This window comes from Vigna unguiculata, chromosome 7 (assembly GCF_037176805.1).
Source record: "Vigna unguiculata cultivar grain cowpea cultivar isolate G323 ecotype 2 chromosome 7, ASM3717680v1, whole genome shotgun sequence".
Taxonomy (NCBI): domain Eukaryota; kingdom Viridiplantae; phylum Streptophyta; class Magnoliopsida; order Fabales; family Fabaceae; genus Vigna; species Vigna unguiculata.
Genome location: NC_140798.1, coordinates 1,160,452 through 1,182,982, shown reverse-complemented (window position 1 = coordinate 1,182,982; position 22,531 = coordinate 1,160,452). Strand labels below are relative to the sequence as shown.

Below are 22,531 nucleotides of genomic sequence, written 5' to 3'. Positions count from 1 at the left end.
AACTTACAAAATTAATCACCTAAGCATTGTTCAAGTAAAAATGGAATAATCTTATGGTTTCAGCTAACTAATCATTATTATAATCACAATATTTTTACTACATATGAATTTATATTTATTATTTATTATTATTTTATTTAAAGATGAGTGTGCGACTTTTCAAATATACTACACCGATTTATTGCTATTCAATTATTTATATACCTGTCTCAAAATCCAGGATATATTTTCACTGCGAAATGATACCACAAAATAAGTGGTCCTTGTCTTGACCTCAGAACGTATTAAATTATTGACTTGTTGTGACATGTGCTAGACACAAACCATTTATCCTATAAAATAATTACGTAAAATTTTGTAAATTTAGTTCCACGCATATTTAAAAGGATGTAACTTTTACATTTTGTATGATGTAGAGTTCAGTGAATGAGCCACTTTAGCCTATTTTAAAAACTGAAAATGAAGTAAAATATTAATTTCTAAAATTTCAATCATATTATCTTCTTTTTTTCTGACTTATTCCATTTTATAGACTTTTTTAGGCGATATATTCAACTCATTTTAACAATTGAATATAAATACACGAGATCTTTTAACATAATTTTAAAACGTAAACTTTATATCAGAGATTTCAGTAATTGGAATTTTTGCTTTAATATTGACCTAGGAACTTTCTCTCAATAATAATTGATTAGAAATCAGACAAAATTTCAACCTACATCGACGAAAAAGTCATAAAAAAAAGTTTAAGTAATAATATCATAAAAATAACAGTAAATAGAAGTTAACTTAAATAATTATGATTGACATTAAGTGGAAACATTTTCCATCAATATTAATCAAGAAAAGTCTTTATCAATTTAAGTTGAAAATCTTGGTGAATATTAAAAAACAAATCCACAAAAAACATCAATACCAATATTTTAATTTTTTTTTAATATTTAACTAATTATTACTTTTAACGGTAATTAATAAATTTGAAATGTTTTATTCAAATAACACATTTGAAAATTAAAATAATTTAAATAAGAAATTTAAATTTGATATATCCAAATATATTGAAAACTTTGAAATTCCAAATCAAAGATAAAATAAAATCTATTACTTCTGTACATGGAAATAAGAACTTTCACGTTACTAACATAGTCAACACAAAAGTATATATACTTTAACAAAATAATAATAATAATAATAACATTAATACTAAAAATAATACATATAAACATCTAAAATTATTAAAATATACTGTATGCAACTTTTAATTTTTTTATGATAAATTGAACAATACTCTGAAAAACTGAATTATATAATTTTTTGGTAAACTAATTAAATATTTACTTACAGTGTGATATTTATTTATTTTTTAGTTTGATAAATTGGGCCTTGAAAATTTCATTAAACCTAATATGAGATTTTGAAAACAAAGCAGGTTTGCTTGGGGGCTTCTCCCTGCACCCCCAAACCTTCTTCTGTATCCCTAATAATTATCTTTTGGACCCTAATCAAAAGTGTGAAACAGATTCTGAAATCCGTTTCATAGATTTTTATATTTTTTCATGTTTCAAGAAAAAAAATTAAAATTTGTGAAACAGATTTCGGAATCCGTCTCAGAAATGTATGAAACGGATTCCGAAATCCGTTTCACAAAAAAAAAATTAAAATTTCTGAAGCAGATTTCGGAATCCGTTTCAGAAAAGTATGAAACGGATTTCAAATTCCATTTTAGAAAAGTATGAAACGAATTCCGAAATCCATTTCTAGAAAAAAAAATTAAAATTTGTGAAACGGATATCGAAATCCATTTCAGAAAAGTATGAAACGGATTCCGAAATCCGTTTTTAAAAAAATTAAAATTAAAAACATGGTTGTCATTGATGTCGTTGAGGGAGGGGTCAAAGGTAATGTCGAACTCGACGACGAAGGAGGTTGAGCTGGGGAAGAGTTGGGGGAGGCCTATGGAGAGGGCGAGGAAGTAGGTGGAGGAGGCGATGAGGAAGGCGAAGCCTTCGTCGGAGGGGCAGGAGGGAGAGGAGAGGATGAAGAAGGAGAAGCGGGAAGAGAAGGAGGTGGTGGAGTTGGTTTGGAGGTCAAAAAAACAGAAGATTAAAAGGGTAATTATTGAGAGTACAGGAGAAGGTTTGGGGGTGCAAGGAGAAGTCCCCGTTTTGCTTTCAGTGAAATCGGGTAAAGTCCAGGCGAAAAAGTAGTTTACTTTTTTCTATTTCGTGTAGAAATTATTGGGTAAAACCCATAATATAACATTTTTCATCAAATATTATACATTAATCAGTTCAAAATAACCCAAAATATATTTACATCTTAAATTTTTTATTTTGAAATGCAAAAATTTATAGCATTACAAAAAAGAAAAAAAGTTATATAACAAGAATGGTCGTTTGAAATGGACGGAAAGCCCAAATCTATCTATAACCCAATATCCTAAACTTTACCAACTACTTATTTCACTAAATAAAATGTAAAAATAGTACTTGAACAGTTTTTTCTATACTAGAAAACAAACACGTAACTCTTTTATTTCTTGAAAATTAGTAGGTTATTTAATATTATTTTGTATTATTTTAATTTTTCAACATAATATGTAATAGTAAAGATTTTTCTATATTTTCTTTTTTGTACATGAATGATTTTTTATTTATTTTATCTTTAAATATATCTTTATATATATATATATATATATATATATATATATATATATATATACTATAGAAGGACATTACTTTAAAAATAAAAATAAACAAAATTATTAAAATATAGTGAAAGAAAATAAGATATCCAAGACACAGTAAGAAAATTTAACTCACACATAAACTAATAAAAAAGGTATTTGCTCACATTTTACGTGAAATTACAATTTAAGTGTTTATAATGTTTAATTTTATACAATTAATTTTTTTATTACTAGTTACTTTTAATAAAATATACAATAGATAATATATTTAATTATTTTATTTTAAAAAAAAATATCACACGAAATAAATAATAATACTCACACATATTTATAAAAGATTAAAAGAGGCCATAAGAAAAAAAAAAACACACCTATATTTCCGCTAGAATAAATAAAGAAAATTGTGTTTTGCATCAAGTATTTCGTGTTTCATATAATTTTTACCTTTCTAAACATAATTATTAATAATTATGGTTTGTAACTACTATTATATATATATATATATATATATATATATATATATATATATATATATATATATATACATAATTAAGTTTATTTTTTTAATATCACTTAAAAATTTACTCCACAAATATTAGTTACTGTTATAAAAATTTTAAAGCATTATAATAATTATTAAGAAAGAAATACAACGTGGTCTTAAAATATGTGAATCATTTATCATGTAAGTATAATTACTACTAGTGTTAAATTCGTTTAATATATTATTGTAATTTTTTATTAATTTAAATATGTAATGAGAGATAAAATAGGAATAAAATTTAAATATCCTCTTATAATATAATATAAGTCAGGGATAAAATGATTTTAAGCACTAATATTTTTTGTAATTTCAATATATTTTAATAATTAATTTATTTAATTAGATATATTTTTTTAATATAATAAATAGAAAATAATAATAATAAATGTGTGGTCCAGGTGAGTCTCTCACTCACTCCCATAAAACCCTCTTCCCATTTCCACAACTCTCTCACTCTCTCACTCACTCTCACTGCACACAACACATTGCATTCCATTACTTTACCAAACCATTATCAATCACCAATGTCAAGTTCAGCAAGAAAACTAACCTTCAACACCGTCTCCGTCAGTTTGGGCTGCGGCACCTGCAGGAGGCCCAAGCTTCTCCGTCACATATTCCACCCCAAACGTCGCCCCAAGAGGCCCACCTTCCGAGCCCAAACCCATCACTGGTCGCAAGACAGAGACGACACTACTACCACCGCCACCACCAGTACCACCACCACCACCACCTTCTCTCCGTGCCATGTCGACTCTTCCGCGCAGTTCTGCGACTACGCCAAGAGCGTGCGGGGGTTCGGCCGCGTGGGGAGCGAGGGCGTGGCGGTGGAAAAAGACTCCGACGACCCTTACCTCGACTTCCGGCACTCCATGCTCCAGATGATACTCCAAAACGAGATTTACTCCAAAGACGATCTCAGAGAACTTCTCAACTGCTTCCTCCAGCTCAATTCACCGGACCACCACGGCGTCATCGTCAGAGCCTTCACCGAGATCTGGAACGGCGTTTTCTCCGTCAGCTCCGGCGCCACCGCATTCCACCGCAACCGTAAGACTCGTGACTTTTAGCCGCTCCCACGCGCCTCGCCAATCGTGTAATAATAACATTGTAACGATAGTAAGGTAGTTTAGTTCCTTAGTCACTAAGTAGCGCTTTGTTTGGATAAATCTGTGACCGGAAGAAAATATGAAGTTCTCTGGTAAAATCAATTTATGCACTTTTTTTTTCTTTTACAAAAAAGAGAATTTCTTAAAAATTTAGTGCATGACTTGATTTTAAACCACGAGAATAAAATTAATTATTAATTTTCTTATTTTCCTCCATTTATCCGAACACGTGTTTTAGACATGTTTATTGAAGTACTATATTTGTAAGTTCAGATATTTGTAACGTTGTATTCTGTGGCGCGTTTGGATCTCAACCAACTTATTCTGATTGTTTCGCTTTTGTTAGAGTGCCATTATTCTCGTTTCCATATAAGAAAATATTCATCTTTTCACCCTTTTCTATTTTTTATATCTGAAACCCGCGATAAAAAAAAAAATCAGAAACAAAAGAAACTTAAAAGTGTCCGTTTAAAAAAGATATAAATAAAAAAGTGTTTTTAAGAATTTGATGTATATGTGTCATAACCCAATTGCTTTTATTTGGAAATAGACATGTTTATCGTATCTCCATTTTATTTTTATAATGACTGAAAGAGCCACAACAATGAGAAACAAGAAAATATAAGAACAACAATTACGAAATCACAATAAGACAGCTGTGTTGTTTGGATGAAATAAAAAAATTTAAATAAATTATTTATTATAGTTATTTTAGTTTTCTTTCTCCAAATAATCGAGAAAAGTCATGTCATATATCTTAAAATAAAAAAAAAAATCTTTACCTTCTCTTCTTACATGATTAAAAACCCTCTAAGATTCTTTCAGCTAAAAAGCCTTGAGTTTCTTGCATTAACCACTTAATACTCTTTCTGGTTCACACATAGCACAGTTAAAGATTAGTTGAGAGTTATGAAGAAGACGAAATACAGTCGTTGAAGAAAAATGAGATGACGTTGAAAGAGAAGAGAAGTTGTTATGTGTATATTTTTCCGTTTTGGAAGCAGTGAGCGTGCGGATGAGCGAATCCATGGCGTAGAGATTTTGGTCAAAAATGGATGCGAGCTTTGGAGTTGCAAAAACTGAAGGCATTGGGATTTGAATCAAATAATAAGAAGGGTCCAAGTTGGGAGAGACAGAAGGTTTTAATGGCATTGAGTGACACGAGAATAGAAATTTTGGTGACAGAGCTTGCATGCACCATTTCCCATGTTCCCATTAATCCTTCTCTTCTCCGTACTCTTTGTTTTTAGTATACTTGCCAGTTGTGTGAATCAATTCTCTCTTCTTCTATCCAAGTACTATATTTTTTCTCTGCATTTTCTCACCCTTTCCATGCATTTACTTCTTCTTTCTATTTACTTTCCCATTCATACTCTCTATTAATATTTACAGTCTCTCAGGGAGGTAGGTTAACGGCCTTCATCACCTTCACCACTCATTTATGTCTCTGCTTTCTTCATTCATTAGAATATCTCTGAATCCTGATATTAACAAAACCATATCACCAAACCCTTCCTGCATTTTGTTTACTTTAACAGAAGCTGCAACGTCATGAAATCAAACCCTCTCAAGCAGAGAAACAGAGAGTATCAATATTTGTTTACTTAACATCAGAACATGTATATTTTTTTTTTCTATTAATTACATTTTTAGTTTCTGCTAAATTTAGATTATGAAAGTCAAATTCATTTATTTCTCAGGTTTTAATTTCTTTTAGTTTATATACTTAAAAAATAATAATTATAGTTCTTTTAATTTAATAATATTAATATTTTAAAATTTATTAAAGGATGCCGGCAGTTGTCGTGTCGCACCCGTGTGTATATATTTTTTAAATATACGGTTATATTATATTAGTAGGTGATGATAGTGTAATATTATTAAGTTATAATATATAAAATAAAATTATATTTATTAAAAATAAAGTGAAATATGTAAGAAAATATGAGAGAATAATTGTTGATAAATAGAGAAAAAGAGAAGAGTAGAAATAGACGATTATAAAAAGGTTTGTAAAAGTAACTATCAATTTTCAAAAATTTTATAAATAATTATATTTTAAAGGGTAAAATTGGTATTTTGAGATGTGAACACAAAAGAGGAAATCTTCTTTATATATTGTTATAGATTCTAGATCGGTAATAAAATTAAAATATATCAAATTATACGAATAGTCCAAATATTTTAAAACGATTATATTTATTTATTTTTAAAATTTAAAAATTAAACGGTATAAAATCAATTTTAATTTCATATTAAAATTTAAAAATTAAGAACATGTTTTATTTTTTTTATAAAATAAACTTGTCTTAGTCGACACATGTATGTATGTATATGTTCATACGAATTTATATCTTTGGTTAAAACATCACAAATAGTACATCCGATCGTAAAATAACCGTACTAAGTTGAAAAAAATAAATAAAATAAGTAATATATAAAAAGAAAAAGAATCACAAATATATTGTATTTTAAAAAGTAAAAATCAGTGAAAATCAACATATTATAAAAACAAAATAAAAAAATATAATATAAAAATACAATAGAAAAACCAACAGAAAATCTAAATCTTTGACTCGTAAACTATGAATTACAACTCTTTCTAAAAGACACATAGTCTTCAGGAAAATATTATATGGCCACACCCTTGAAAATATCTAACAAAATAATAATATTTTTACTTTTCTTATTGATTTATCGCAGATTTGTTTTATATTTTAAAACAAAAATGTCGTATCATTGTTGATGAGTAGATGTTTAATAGAAAATGGAAGTTTGTGTATACTTAGAAAAATAGAGTTTTTTTTTATCTTTTGTTTGTTGCATGGTCCTGATTGAAGAACTGAAAGAGGAAAAGGCATAGGTGCAGATTTGAGTGAGTTCAATCTTCAAATGACAAAGAAAAAAAACCAGAAAAAGATGTGGCTTCAAATATGGTCAAAGGATGGTGAACTCTGTAGATGGTAGTAGTAGTGAACACATGGTGGACCATTATTATTGAAAACAAAATCCAGAACATAATAACTTTCTGGGATAAAGATATGCAACTAAGTTAGCAAATACTAGCTGTGAAGAGAAACATGTTCCTATTTTCCACAGCATATGTTTCTTTAATGATGCAATTTTATAACTATAATTCCACACCCAAACTCCATCTCAGAAACATGTAGGTTCTATCTCAGGAACATGATTAAGGTTATTAAGCCTCTGAAAAAGACTCAATACACCATTCTTTTCATAGTGGGGAACATCTTTGTACTTTTGTAGGGCACAATTAACATGATTTGTTACGAGTTATATCAGAAACAAAGAGAGCTAACAAAAGTTACACACAAAGATGTTATGTATTATTATTCAATGAAGAGTTCAAAGAAATGCTCAGAGTATGTTTCTGAACACTAATCTTAATCACCTCTGTTCTCCCTCAATTGATAACTAATCATGATTTTAAAAACCTTTTGTGGTTGCTAAGATAATGGGAGTTGCAAGCAAATACCGTTAGAAATCAAAGTGTCAAGTTTCACATTGGCTAAAAATAAAAAAGTAGAGCACTATATAAAGATAAAAACTCATAAACTCATTGTGTTAAGATTTTGGGTTGAGAGTGATGTCAATTCTTTATGTGATTAAGCTCAAATCTCATTGGTATTATATCTTGTTAGGATGACTAGAAATGAGAAAGTGGAGCACTATATAAGAATAAAGACTCATAAATCCATTGCCTTAATATTGTATCTCTATAGTAAAACCCCTGCACCAGTGCTAGGCTCTGCTTGATTTTGTGGAAACTTGTACGATTTAGAAATACATGCTAATTTTGCTGCTATTCAAACATTTGTTATTGGATTTCACCAATAAGCAATTTTTGAGTTAGATGAGTGTTTATTCTATTTTTCTTTTTTGAATAGTTCTCCCTCTGTTTTACTTGCTTTTCAGTTTTATCAGCTTTTGTTAAACACATTGCTATTGGCAAAAGTTTAATTTCTATGTAAATAAAGCTTTTTGCGAATAAGTTGACTTACTTGTTGCTTTACACAATCAACAATATATTTTATAAAGTCACATATATATTTTTTTACCGTATATTCAAAATAGACAAAAATACTAATACATTAACTGTTTAGAAGGACTAACGCATCAACGACAACTATGATATATTTAGTTTTATTCCATTTAAGTTTACCTAACATTCTATAAACAAAATAAAAAAAATCATTTTTCATAAATCAATTAAAAATATTTTGGTACTTTTTGGATAGATTTTCAGAAACAAATAGAATACATAATGTATGACTTATTGGAGTGTGTGATCACATTATGCACGTAAAGGACATTATGATTTAATAATTGAAAGCCTAGGAAGTTATCATGTATGATTTATTTCTAGTATATTATATTTTGTGTATTTTATCTCGTAAATATGCTTCTTTAAAATTTTTTATAACACACATAATGATAAGTAGTTTATCATGCATGGTTCATCATGTGTCTTTAAGAAGAAGAAAAACTACCAATGGAGGAAGGAAAATTTGTTAATTTGACTACTTCTCTTAGGAATAAGAAGAATCAGGTTAATTAGAAGGGAACAGTGTTTGCTAAGCTAGTTATAAAGGAGTGCAAGTGTTTCTCCTATAACAAAAAAAAGAGAAGGAACACGTGAATACAGAACTCTCAAAGGTTTAGAATTGACTAGAGAAGAAAGGTAATTATTTTGCTTTTTTGTTATCAATATAATATGACTAGTATTAATCATAACACATGGTGGATTGATTATGGAACTGCAATCTATGTTTGTAATACCATATAGGATATGCAAAACCTAAGGAGACCAATGGGAAGTGAACATTGCATCTATTCAAGAAGCAATATGAGTTCGCATTTGGAGGCCATTGGTACATGCAATTTAGTTTTAAGCAATGGTTTATTTTTGTGTTTAGGAAAAAGTCTTTTGCGTTCCTAATTTTGATAAAAACTTAATTTCCAATTTGCAATTTGCACCTTTGGGTGTTTCCTTTAATTTTATGGAATATGATTTTACTTTGTTGAATAGAAAGTTGTTGGTGTTTTTGAATTGTGTGATGGTCTTTACTCCATTAAATTATAAATTATAGTACTTATAGTTTAATGCATGTTTCTACTAGGTTAAAACAATGTCTTCTGAATCAGATTTCCTCTATGTTATTGGAGATTGGAATATATCTCCATTAAGAGAATCAAGCGATTAATAAATGATGAAGTTCTTGTACCTTTTAGTTTGCTTATTTCGAGACTTGTATGGATTGCATTAAGGGTAAGCAAACTAACAAATCCAAAAAAATTGGTGCTAAGAGGAGTTGAAACATACTAGAAATAATTCATACATATATTTATGAAATTTGAGATATTTCATCACCTTTATAAGTGATTACTCACAATATATGTATCTTTACTTGCTTTGTTGTAAGGATGAAGTTTTAGATGCCATTAAAGTTTTTAAGGCTAAGTAGATTTAAAGTGCATAAAGCAACTTAAGATGGTGAGATTTGATAGAGGTAGAGAGTATTATGGTAAATATACTATGAGTGGACGAACACCTAGTTCTTTTGCGAAATTTCTTCAAGAACATGAGATTGTTGTCCAATACACTATGTTTGGTTCATTGAATCATAATTGTGTGGCAAAAATAAGAAATAGAATTTTAATTGATATGATGATAAGCATGAGAGTCATGCAAAGCTTTCTAATGGGTTATGCAGATATAAGTTATTTATCATATCTTCACAATGGTCGATCACAAATAGAATATTTGTTCATATGCAGTGACATAACAATTTCATGGTGATCTATGAGACAAACCATAATAGCTACATCGTCAAATCATGCAGGAATTTTAACATTACATAGGACAAGTCATGAATGTGTTTGGTTAAGGTCTATAATTCAACATGTGCGACAAACTTGTGGTCTATATAAGGAAAAATAGAATCATTAACCATATATGAAGGCAATATTGCATGCATTTCTCAATTGAAAGAATGATATATTAAAAGTGACAAAACAAAACATATTCTTTCAAAATTATTTTTCCACTAATGATCTTCAAAGAAATAGTGATATAGAGATTCAAAAGATTCATTCATGTGAAAATCTGATAGATTTATTTACAAAGTCTTTGTCAAGGTGAACCTTTGAGCAATTGATTCACAATATTGAACTTCGTCATCTTAATGATGTAAGTTTACATGAGGAGATAAATAGAATATGTGATGAATAATATCATATTAAAGAATAAAGAATGATGTACTTTTTTCCTTCACTAGATTTTTATCCAAAAGGGTTTTTCTTAGTACATGAGGGAGATAAATAGAAAATGTGATGAATAATATCATATTGAAGAATCAAGAATGATGTACTTTTTTTTTTCATAGATAGATTTTTATCCCAAAGGATTTTTATTAGTAAGGTTTTAACGAGATACATTCTCTAACCAATGGACACCCAAGGGACATATGATTGATTACTATTGATGTTATTTACATTGTTTTCATTAACTATTGTAACCCTTGAGTTGTATCCTTAGAAAGAGTATTATGAGGACATTGAATGATTTGCATAGTAAGTAAAGAAGATGGTAGTTGTGTAGTAGAAGAAGATGAGATGAAATCAATTTATAGTTCCTACTTCACTCAATCTATATAATTACTACTATCTATATTTGCATATATTGTATCACAATCCAAAATCTCAAAAACTAATTATCAATATATTTGTTAAATCATGTGAATACGACACTTGTTGATACTACTATGTATTCGTGTACGTGCTAGAGAAATGATTGTTGATAAAAAGTCATCATAGTAATACACAAACAAAACGCACAGAAAAGTGTTCTCCCATTCTCTCTTCTTCCTTTTTCTTTTTCTTCTTCCCATTATTAGTTTTATTTCATAACATAAAAGAATAAAGTGATTTTTATAAAGTATTTAATTTTTCTTTCCTTTGAAAATTTAAAATACTCACTCAGAAAAAACTAAGCAAGACAAATATCACACTTTAGTATTTATGAACATTTGAATGTGGAGCATAATATAATAGGAGAGAGAGTTGAGCTGCAAAATTTGTTCCTAAAGAATTTCACCTAATTTTATAAATCGAAGTTAATTTTAAAGTATACTTTTTAAGCATTCATCCGTATAGGATTAGTTCAAAAATATGTAATACATTTTAGTTTGATTTGTAAAAGGATTAATAGAAAATGTGATTGCAATTTTTGTGACAAGAATAGTATGGGCTGGTACACGCATAGTAAAGATAAAGAAGCATTTGTGAGAGCAGTAGAATAAAACAAATTGGTACGTAAGGCTTTGTCACAGTTCTCGTGGAAACAAATCTTCTTGGAAAATGAAGGTCCCAATGTTAGGTCATTATCTCACTAATTACTAGACGCAATTTCATTATTGTCTTAAAGTTTGCATTCCATTCCCCAAAGCTCTTCAAAATTCACACTCAAAAACCTCTGCACTGTCTCTTTATTTCTCAGACAAAATTCAACAGTTCTCGCTTCATTTTTATTCTGCACACCAGTTTCCCAGTTTCAACAACCCATTTTCTTATTTATCCTAAAAATGCAATTTGATTCTAGTTTTTTAACTGTAACGTGATTTGGTTTTTATTCTTATTTCAAATTTTAATTATGTTATATCTTCGTATTTAAGAAATGTATAAATATATAATTATTTTTGTCCAACTATATTAATTATTTTTTGATGTGATAATAACGAATCACATTAACATTTTAAGACATTATCAGGAAAAAAAACTTGTGGGTTGTATCAATCGCAATTCGTTCTTTATTGTCACACCAAAATTCTGTAAACACCTTCGAATAAAAAGAATTATATATAAACTTTTGAACAATAATAATCTTTTTTTTTTGCACTTTACTCTTCAATAATGCTTCAATAATTTATTAATACAGACTTTGCTAATTATTTATATATTTAATGAACTCAATATAACTAATTTGGTTTAGTGAGTTTAGAGTCTTAATGCATGTAAGATTTTCCCTTTTCATTAGTGTCTCTAATGACTTTCGTTATATGAACTGCTTTAAAAGATTTCCTATCATATTTTCCATAACTAGAATTACAAAAAAATGTTTTCTCGTATTCAATAATTATGTAATCTTGTTCTTTCTGTAATAACCAAATTTTATATCATAATATATCCTCATTACTGCTACTTTCTGTTGTCCTCTAAAAGTTTACCACTGTATAAAAAATTGGATGTATAGTAATATAATAAAACTTGTTAGCAACTTTGACAACCATGTTTTTTTCACTCATAAAAGTTGAATATAATTATAAAAAAAACAAGTTTAAAGCAACTCGAGAATAGAAATGAACACTTATTAAACATTTGCGCTAACTAATGTTGTTGGAGGATAGAAGGTACTATATTCTAAGAATCTTCAATATATATATATATATATATATATATATATATATATATATATATATATATATATATATATAACATGAGTAACTGCGAAAGGGAAATAAAAAAGAAGTATTTTGCAGGTTTAGAAGCTTCGTTGTTGACTATAAACATATTTAAATCTGAGAAATCTAAATAACATGGTTAGAACTTCGTAAAAATGTGTTCCCTTTTCTATAATATTGCAACTCCGAATCCCAAACCCAACAACATTTGTTTTTGTCATGTTATCGAGGTATATTATATATATATATATATATATATATATATATATATATATATATATATATATATATATATGTATATATTACATGTATGTGTGTGTGAGCTAGAGAAGAAAAATGGACGTGATGTTTTACCATAAACAAGCAGCTGAAGGAATCTTTTAATAGGTCACGGCAAGTTAAATATGATTATAATTATCAGGCCTAACTCTAGATTAAGTTCATTTAATTAAAGGATTTGTTTTTGAATACACCTTTTAGAACTTGTATATGCTAGGATTTGAGAATTTTTATAAGTGTTGAATATATTTTAGGGTTAAATATGTTTTTGGTCCCATAATTATGAGTGAATTTTGGAATTAGTCCAAAACTTTGAACCAATTTAGTCATTCATTTTTCAAAATACGTAAATTTAGTCCTTTTAATTAAATTTGTTAGGTTTATTTGATGTTTCGTACACATTTCAAGATTGTATTTAAGTTGTTTATAATATTTGACACATTTTTGCTTTAATGTTAAATCAAATACTATTATGAAACGCGTTTGAAATGTCAAATAAACTTAATAAAATTTGATTAAAAAGACTAAATTCACGTATTTCAAACTAAATTGATTTAAAGTTTCGAAATTAACTAATTTCAAAATTCACTCCTAATTAAAGGACTAAAAACATATAGTGATATTTCTGAATCTGATTATTATAAGGAGTGTTTGTAAACTGGTTTGGATTCATAGGGTTGGTCGAAGATTAATTTGTGTTCATTAAAATGCATAGGGTTGGTCATACATGTTTCTTAAAATAATGCATTTGAGCCAAGTTAAACAAGAAAACTATTGATTGGGTTTGGAAAAATCAGAATAAAAAATAAGAAAATTATACAAAATAGATTAAAAAAATAATTTTCATCAGGTGTTTTTTGGACTGTGATGGATCTGAGCACCCTATATCCACTGATGCTTTGCTTTGCACTGTTTTCTCTTTTTCTGCACTTCTGAGGAGGGTGCATAAAAAATGTGTCTGGATTATAGTATATTTTGTATTTTAAACAGCTTATATCTATTTTTCATTCATAAAGAAAAGAAAAATTGTTTTGAAAAAATATTTGAAAAGTATTCGGATTGGAGGGGTTTAGGGGAAGGACCATCTCATTGTTAGAATCAATTTTTGAAGGACCATAGTATGCAGAGTCTTGTTTTTTCTAACAACCCTAGTATGCTTCAAACTTGAAAGAGAGCGACAAAGATATAGTGTCCTATATATGTGCAATTAGGTGGTATGGGAACATAATTGTCCTACCAAATTCTAACACAAATTTAAAAAAAAAAATTAATCTTTCAAAGTAGTAATAAATACATAAAATTTCAAATACGTAGCTCCAAAATTTCAACCTGAACAGTGTTTTTGGCATCTTAAAAGCTGAAGAATACAGTTTTCTGTACTCTTGCTGGATTTTGCAGCAGACAGGTAAATAATAGATTTTGTAACCTTTATATTCCAAGTTTGACATATTTGAGTGCCATATGAAGACAACGTTTTTCAACATTACCATGATATATATAAATATAGCCATTAAAAATTTTCACATGTTCTTCTTCTCTCTTTCTTTTCTTTTTTTTTTTTTTCTGGTAATGCTGCTTCTTGCAGGTGAACAGAGTTCAGCAGGACCACGCCAAAATTTTGAGCTGGATTTGAATCCATCATTTGATAATGACTGCCCAATTCAAAACCAATGGCCATGATCTCTCTCGCCACTCCACACTTTGATGTACCCGTGCGTACCATATCCAACCCTGGATAAAATAGGTCAACGACATGTTTTGAATTTTGTTTAATATTTATCTGGGTACATCTTACATTTAATAGTCCATTTAACATCTCAGTTAAAAAAATTAAAAACGATAACTCTTAAAACATCATATAAGAGTAGTAAAAGGGTTTAACCTAGTTGTTTTTGGACATGAATATTTTTAAGAACTTCCTCGATCAGAGATAAGATAATTTAAATATAGTATATAAGTGAGATGTAAATTTCACCTTACAAATCAATTTTATAGAATTAAATTAGACTTAAAATTAAAGATAAAAGATATTAAGAAGAAGAGAAACAAAAGTGGGGACGTACAAAAAATCACGTCAAGGTCACATGAAGCTGAAAATCTCACAAGAATTGCGTTTGTGTTGAAGAGGTTTTGTCCATTAGCTTCAGCCTTTTTTTTACTTTAGCGAAAGTTAATAATGATTTGCAAAATAAGCTCACAAGTTACCCACATGGAACTCTGGATGTCATAAATGACAGGATACCGTTGAAGCAAGAACACCACCTAACCACTTCTTTTCTTCTATAATAGAACGTGTCACATTTATTAGCATTTTCTATAAACTCTGCACTGTTTCCTCATAAAAACTACCCTCAGATTGAGAAGGAGAGTTAAACTGTCTACAGCATCGAAAGCAACACATCATTTAACTATCGTTTCCTATTAATATATTATGAAATTATTTTATTTTATTTTTAATGGACGTGAAATTCTTAATATAATTAATTAATTAATTAATTAATCACTTCACAGAAACAAAAATAGGAGTTTCCACCCTCATGTCCTAATCCGCACAAGAGGAAATATAAATAGACATTGTAAGCGCCCATGATTTTAAAAAATTTTCTACTTCTATTTCTTTTATAAAAACGAAAAACAAAGTCTGAAATTTTTCATTAATTGTTGATATATTAATTAAATCAGAGTTAGAGTAATAAGATAAGAAGCGAAGAATGTTGATGTGAAGAAAAAAGTTTGATGTTCTGTAATAAGATGATGATGATGAGGCATTGTTTAGATACAATTGGAGAAAATTAAGAAAAGTGTTGGTGTTGAAGGTGTTCCTCGAAAGAGAAAGTGCAGGGAGTGGTGCAAGAGGAGGAAGAAGAAGAGAGAGAAGAGAGAGTGGTGGTGGTGGTGGTGGTGGTGGTGGAACTACAAATGGCGTTAGAAGAAGAAGAAGAAGAAGAGAGTGCGAGAGAGAACAAGAAATCGACGAAAGCATGGAGGATGTAGTGGTGAGTGTTTTGAGCATTGACCTTCAAGAACCAGCAGAGAAGGTCTTCGAGATCTTCCCAGTCTCTGACGCTGTGGGTGGCGACCATGTCCTCCATGGATTTGCGGAAATCGACGTAAGGGTGAGTGGAGTCGATGGAGAAAACGACGCTGTTTTTGAAGGGTGGGAGGGTGGCCAGTTTCGCCTCCCATAAGGAGCTGGTCGGGTCCGGTTCGAAGAAAAGCCGGTCGGAGCGGAGGCCGCGAATCACCGTCTCGGTGGGGTCCACGGTGCGGGATATGTCGGAAGCGGTGGAGAAGCTGTCGGAGTTGGGTGAGTCCGTGAAGAAGGAGTCTGGGGTTTGAGCGATTGAGTTGGTGGCTTTGGAAACGTCGTGGTTGGGGGTGGTGGTGGTGGTGGCGGCTCTGAATGAGAGGGTTCTGGGTTGGTGGCAAGAGGGCCATGGCCATGAGGAGGAGGAGGATCTGACATGGTGGTTGGTGGTGGTGGCGGTGGTGTTTTTGAGACGAGAAAAGAACTTCATTTGGAAGAGGTGTTTAGAGAGTGAGAAGGGGTTTGAAAAGAAAAGAAATTGCAGTTATTAATGAATGGTCAGAAAAAAGGAGTGTGTGGGGAGAAGATTATAAAGAAGAAGAGGGAGAAGTTGAGTATACGTTTCGGATTACTTGGTGGGTCAACACAATATACGTTTCATAAATTTCTTTTCTTTTTAAGTTTTTCAGCCAGGGAAGTAAATGTAACTCACCAAGATTTATCGTGCCGAATTAATTATTATTATATTTATTATTAGAGTTAAATATATTTTTGGTTCAATTTTTATATTAAAATTTTAATTTTTAAATTAAAAAATTGAATGAATATAATTTTTTAAACTGAAATACATTAATTTTTTTTACATGTGAAATGCATTTTAGATTAAACATTTGAATTTTTTATATCATTTAATACATTTTTACTTCAATGTTATGTGTTTGTTATGAATGAAACAAAAATTAATATAATTAGGTTAAAATGATTATAGTTTAAAACCAAAATATATCAAAGTTTTGGATATAGACAAACTTTAATTCTACGTTAAAGTTTAAGAACTAAAAGCATATTCAACCATGCTATTATTATTACTAGATTCAACATATTTTCTTCTTCTTTTATTATCCTTTATTTTTTATTTAATATTCCTTTTGAATCGATTGTGGAAATATTTTTCTTAAAAAGGAGTTTCATTATATTATATTAATTATGTTTTGAGTTCACTAATAAATATTTTGTAGTCTACCGTATCATCAAACATTTAAAACTTTCCAATTAAAATACTAAAAATTCTCATATTACATGAGAATTTTTATAAGAATTTTTTTGTAAATTTGTTAAAAGAATTTGCAAGAAAATATTTTTTTCTATTATTTTTTCTAAGAATTTTAGTTAACAGGTCATTTCTGTGGATAGTTATTTTCTACAAACTTATAAAATTTACAAGTATTTCCTACAAAATTTGTTGTAAAACATATTTTATACAAAATATTTTACAAAAAAATTGGTAATAATTTCCTACAAATTTGTTTTCATAACAAAATTTAAAAGTATTTCCTATAAAAAATTTCAAAACAAAATTGATAGAAAATATAATTTTTTTTACTAGTAAGTGTGATTGTTAACTTTGTTAACTCTTTAATGTGACACTTATTTTGTAGGGTCACTCTTATAAATATTCCCACATAATATTTTATTATAAGAGCACAAGATCTTTTCAAATATTTAAATATTTAATAAAAAATATTTTTAAATTTATTTAAAATTAAAAAAATAAAAAATGTTAAAATAATAAAGAAAATACAAATTTATATAAAACAGTATAAAATTAAAAATTAAAAAATATAAAATTAAATAATTAACAAATTACAAAATTACAAAATTATATAATTCTAAAACTATCCAATTAAGAAATTCTTTTTTTCTTTTTTTTTTTACCTAGTAAATGAATGAATGGTTTACATGATTCGATACAAATGAGATAGTTAAATTTGTTTATGTGAAAAAATAAATAATAAATAAATATAATATAAAGAAGTAAAAATAATTAAGTGACTTTTTTTCAAAATTGTGTAATTTGAAAATTGTTATTAAATGTGTTTGACTTTAACAATAAAGAATTATATTAAGATTAACCTTTTCTTTTCTTTTTTGAGGTAAGTTTAATCGGCAAATGATATGTAGAAGAGTTCAGAAAGAGAAGATTGGAAATGATTCTGCTATTTTTGAAAAAATATTTTAAAACATGACAAAGTTATTGTTTTTGTTTGTGGATGCATAGAAACATTCAAATATTTATGGGTATTGATGATATTTAATGAGGCCATTTAATAATTCATTAATAACACTATTAATCATTATTTTTATTAAAATTATATTTCTTGTCAGTTACTTTTTACTTTTGTGTTTTTTTCAGAATTAACTGTATCACATTATTTTTTAACTTATTTATAATTTACTTTAATAAAAACAATAAAACTTTCTTAACTAATGTATAATTTAATTACTGAAATTTTTAAAAATATTTTTTTATTCTAATAACTTATACTATTATTTAAAATATAAAATTTTAAGATAATATTTTTGGGATTAATTATCAATTATTATATCTAATTATTATACCTAAAGTTATTATACTTTAAAATAGTTTCATATATTAAAAGTTTTGAGGATTAAAAGAAAAGTATGTAAACGATATTATTGAATATAGGGTTAAATATGTTTTTCTCTTTTAATTTATAGTGAATTTTGAAATTAGTTAGATTTTAAAAATTTGGACTAATTTAGTTGTTTATTTTTTGAAATACGTAAATTTAATCTTTTTAATCAAATTTTGTTAAGTTTATTTGACATTTTGTAATAATATTTGATTTAACATTAAAGTAAAAAAATATGTCAAACAATATAAACAACTCAAATACATCCTTAAAATATGTATAAAACATTAAATAAATTTAACAAAATTTATTAAAAGAGCTAAGGATTAATAAAAACATTTTGTTTATGTTTATGGACTTGAGATTGAAATATTGAAATTATAGATGGATAAAAAACAAAATTTCAAATATAAACTTTCATTTTCTTTAAAAGATTGAAACTCGATTCCTTAACCTTCTATCATTGAAAGATAAATTCTCATTTTTCTTAAATCTTGGTTCAAGGTTTATATGAGCAAGTTTAATAGTATTACAAAGAGTAAAAATCTATAACAATTTAAATATACATTTTTACTTCAATCTTTTTATACATCTTTTAAAAATAAAATTACAATAGGTTTTGGCTCTTAAAACGGATAATAATGTAAATTTATTTCAATAAACTTAAACTCGGAACATTGTTCCTTCCTAATTACTAATCGTTGGGTATATCTTGCGTTTTCATTTTATATTCAACCGCGTTTTTATTTGTTCAAAACAAAAATAATAATTTAATAATGTAAATAAAAATATTATTTTTCTTGATCTAATTTTTTGAATTCTTTAATATTTTGTTAGCAAGAAATTGTAACATAATATCTTGCTTCCAAATACGTTCTATTTGATTAAAAATTATTACGTGAAACACACTATAAAATATTGTTTCTATATTAACCGAAAAAAAATGACCTAAACAGCAATTATTTGCTTTATATCATTATGTAAATTTTGTACAGTAAAATAAAATGATTCCGTTATATTTTTTCTTTTATAAAACTCATATTAAGCATTTCAAAACATATTAATATTTATCATTCCAAAAAGTATTATTAGAAGGAAAAAAAAAACACAGTAGCATAATAAACATTTTTCAAAAAGGTTAGAACAACTTCTGAAAACATTTTTCTCTCTGAAACATATGAGAACGCTTAAATTTCATTATTATACATATAACTTTTATATAATATAAGAAGTAATTATGTCCCAACTAAAATATGTTTGTATACAATTTTAACTTTTAATTAAGTATATACCGAACTACAAATTAAAATTATTTAAAAACATATTTTAAAATTATCAAATAGTATATATATATACACTATTTTTTAGTTACAGACCATTACTTGTATGACTTTTTAAAATATTTAAGGTTAAATATGTTTTTTATTCCTCAAGTTTCATGAATTTTAGAATTAGTCTTTCTTTAAAATTTTATACCAATTTAGTCTTTCATCTTTAGAAATACGTAGATTTAGTCATTCTTACTAAATTTTGTTAAGTTTATTTGACATTTTAATATTATTTTATGATAATATTTGAGTTAACATTAAAGCGAAAATTTGTCAAACCGTATAAACAATTCAAATACTATCATGAAATCCACTTGAAACGTCAGATAAATTTTATAAAATTTGATTAAAAAGACTAAATTCACGCATTTTTAAAGATGAATGACTAAATTGGTCAAACAAATGTTAAAGAGAGACATTTTAATATTATTTTATGATAATATTTGAGTTAATATTAAAGCGAAAATTTGTTAAACCGTATAAACAATTCAAATACTATCATTGGAACGTCAGATAAATTTTATAAAATTTGGTTAAAAGGACTAAATTCACGCGCATTTTTAAAGATGAATGACTAAATTGGTCAAACAAATATTAAAGAGAGACTAATTCTAAATTTCACTAAAATTTAAGGGATAAAATCATATTTAACCGAAATATTTATTATAGAAGTCAATAGGTTTTTTATATTTTGTACAGATAACAGCATAAAACTGTTTTTCATAATAAATACAAATTGAAGTCCAAAGTCAACCTATGTATTTTAAATAAAAATAGTAACGACTTTTATTATTAAGCATTAACAAAAAAAGTTGATGAAAATTTGAATTTAGTCTGTGGTATTATAGTAAAGATGTTCTTATTACATAACAGTTACGTTAATCTAACATTTAATGCTTCTTCATTGATTAATATTTGAATTTAACAATGAATGATGTAATTAGTGATTAAGTTAAGTGTAACTAACTCCTTACCGTTTGTGGCACATTTTTTGAATCAATTATTTAAACCTCATTCAGCAAAATTGCTTCTTCAAGGAACTCATAACCAAATTTAATTGAAGTTAAGATCCAGTTTAAAAATCTGACTCTCTTTTTTCTTTATTTTTTTATTACTATAGAGAGAAAAATCATTGTTCTAGGTCACATAGAAAATTGTTCTCTTAAACATACTTCACGAGTGCAATCTTTTTATATTGTTATTTATGTGATAAAAATAATTCTCACAACGTCTTTCAATACTAACAGTTATAAAATCCTTGTTAAATTTAAAGAATTTTTTTAGAATAGTCAAAAATTGTTTATTTTAATCATAAATATTGTGAAAAAAAAAGTAAAAGTAAAAGAATATGATGCATTTTTATGTCGCTAAAAAAATTACAAGTTGTTTTAACTTATACGTACATTACACTTGTTTTTCTTCTTCTTTTTATTCTTCTCATACAAATACAAGTAAATAAGTATAATTTTAAAATAAATTTTAGTTTCTATAATGAATAAATTTTAAAATTATTAGTTATTATCAATTAATTAGATACATAATTTTAGTATATTTAATATAAATAATATAATTATGTTTAAATATTTAATTAAACCGTAATTTTAATAAAAAATCTAAATTTATTTAGTATTTCTGTGATTAAGGCTATTACTTCGTCACATTTTTGTTCAATTACACATCTCGATATTTTGGACGTAGTTTTACTATTAATTTAAAAAAGGTGTTATAATTAAATTTTGTTAAGTTTATTTAACATTTAAGATGTGTTTTATGATAATTTTTTAACTAATATTGAAGCAAAATAATATCAAACAATATAAAAAATTTAAATACCATAATAAAATATGTTTAAAATATTAAATAAATTTAATTAAAAAATCTAAAAATGGACTAATTCTTTTAGTATCTAATATTTAGCCCTTTAAAAAATGCCTCCTCGTTTCCAATTATGTTTACTGTTTCAAGATCTAGGCAAGAAAAAGGTGCAAACAACAACAAAAAAATGTTTCACCATTTTCTATACAAAATTAAACCAGAATATTTGGAAGAAATATTTTGATCTTCACATACGATGGTATTGGATAAAAGAAGATATTGTTGCTGAAAAAAGAAGTTTGATGTTTCAAAATTCAAACCATGAAAGGAAATTAACCTACTTTATCATGCTCAGATGATTTTGAATTATAATTTTGATTTTGTTGTTCACTGCATTTTGTCATTGATCATCACACCATCTGAAAGGTACCCATATCACCAGACATGATTACTTAAACTTGCTGCTATTCTCTCACTCCGGTGCTTACTCAGAATGTTTTGCCAAACATGAAAGAGACAAGGAACTATGTTTGAGCAACAATTATGGTTTATTTTTCTCTACCTTTTACTAAAAGTTGTGCTCTCGTAAACATACATTTTCCACG

The 22,531-nt window shown here is 27.3% G+C and overlaps 2 protein-coding genes across 2 annotated transcripts; one reads left to right on the top strand and one right to left on the bottom strand.

The window, feature by feature from the left end:
- Positions 1 to 3,701: 3,701 nt before the first annotated feature.
- Positions 3,702 to 4,686, top strand: LOC114192423 (transcription repressor OFP6-like). The gene has a single exon (XM_028082140.2). It carries the CDS (start codon positions 3,758 to 3,760, stop codon positions 4,301 to 4,303), a length of 546 nt encoding a protein of 181 aa, XP_027937941.1. The 5' UTR covers positions 3,702 to 3,757; the 3' UTR covers positions 4,304 to 4,686.
- A 10,384-nt stretch (positions 4,687 to 15,070) lies between these two features.
- Positions 15,071 to 16,739, bottom strand: LOC146884502 (transcription repressor OFP13-like). Its single transcript, XM_085675854.1, has one exon. It carries the CDS (start codon positions 16,617 to 16,619, stop codon positions 15,894 to 15,896), a length of 726 nt encoding a protein of 241 aa, XP_085531980.1. The 5' UTR covers positions 16,620 to 16,739; the 3' UTR covers positions 15,071 to 15,893.
- Between the last annotated feature and the right edge of the window lie 5,792 nt (positions 16,740 to 22,531).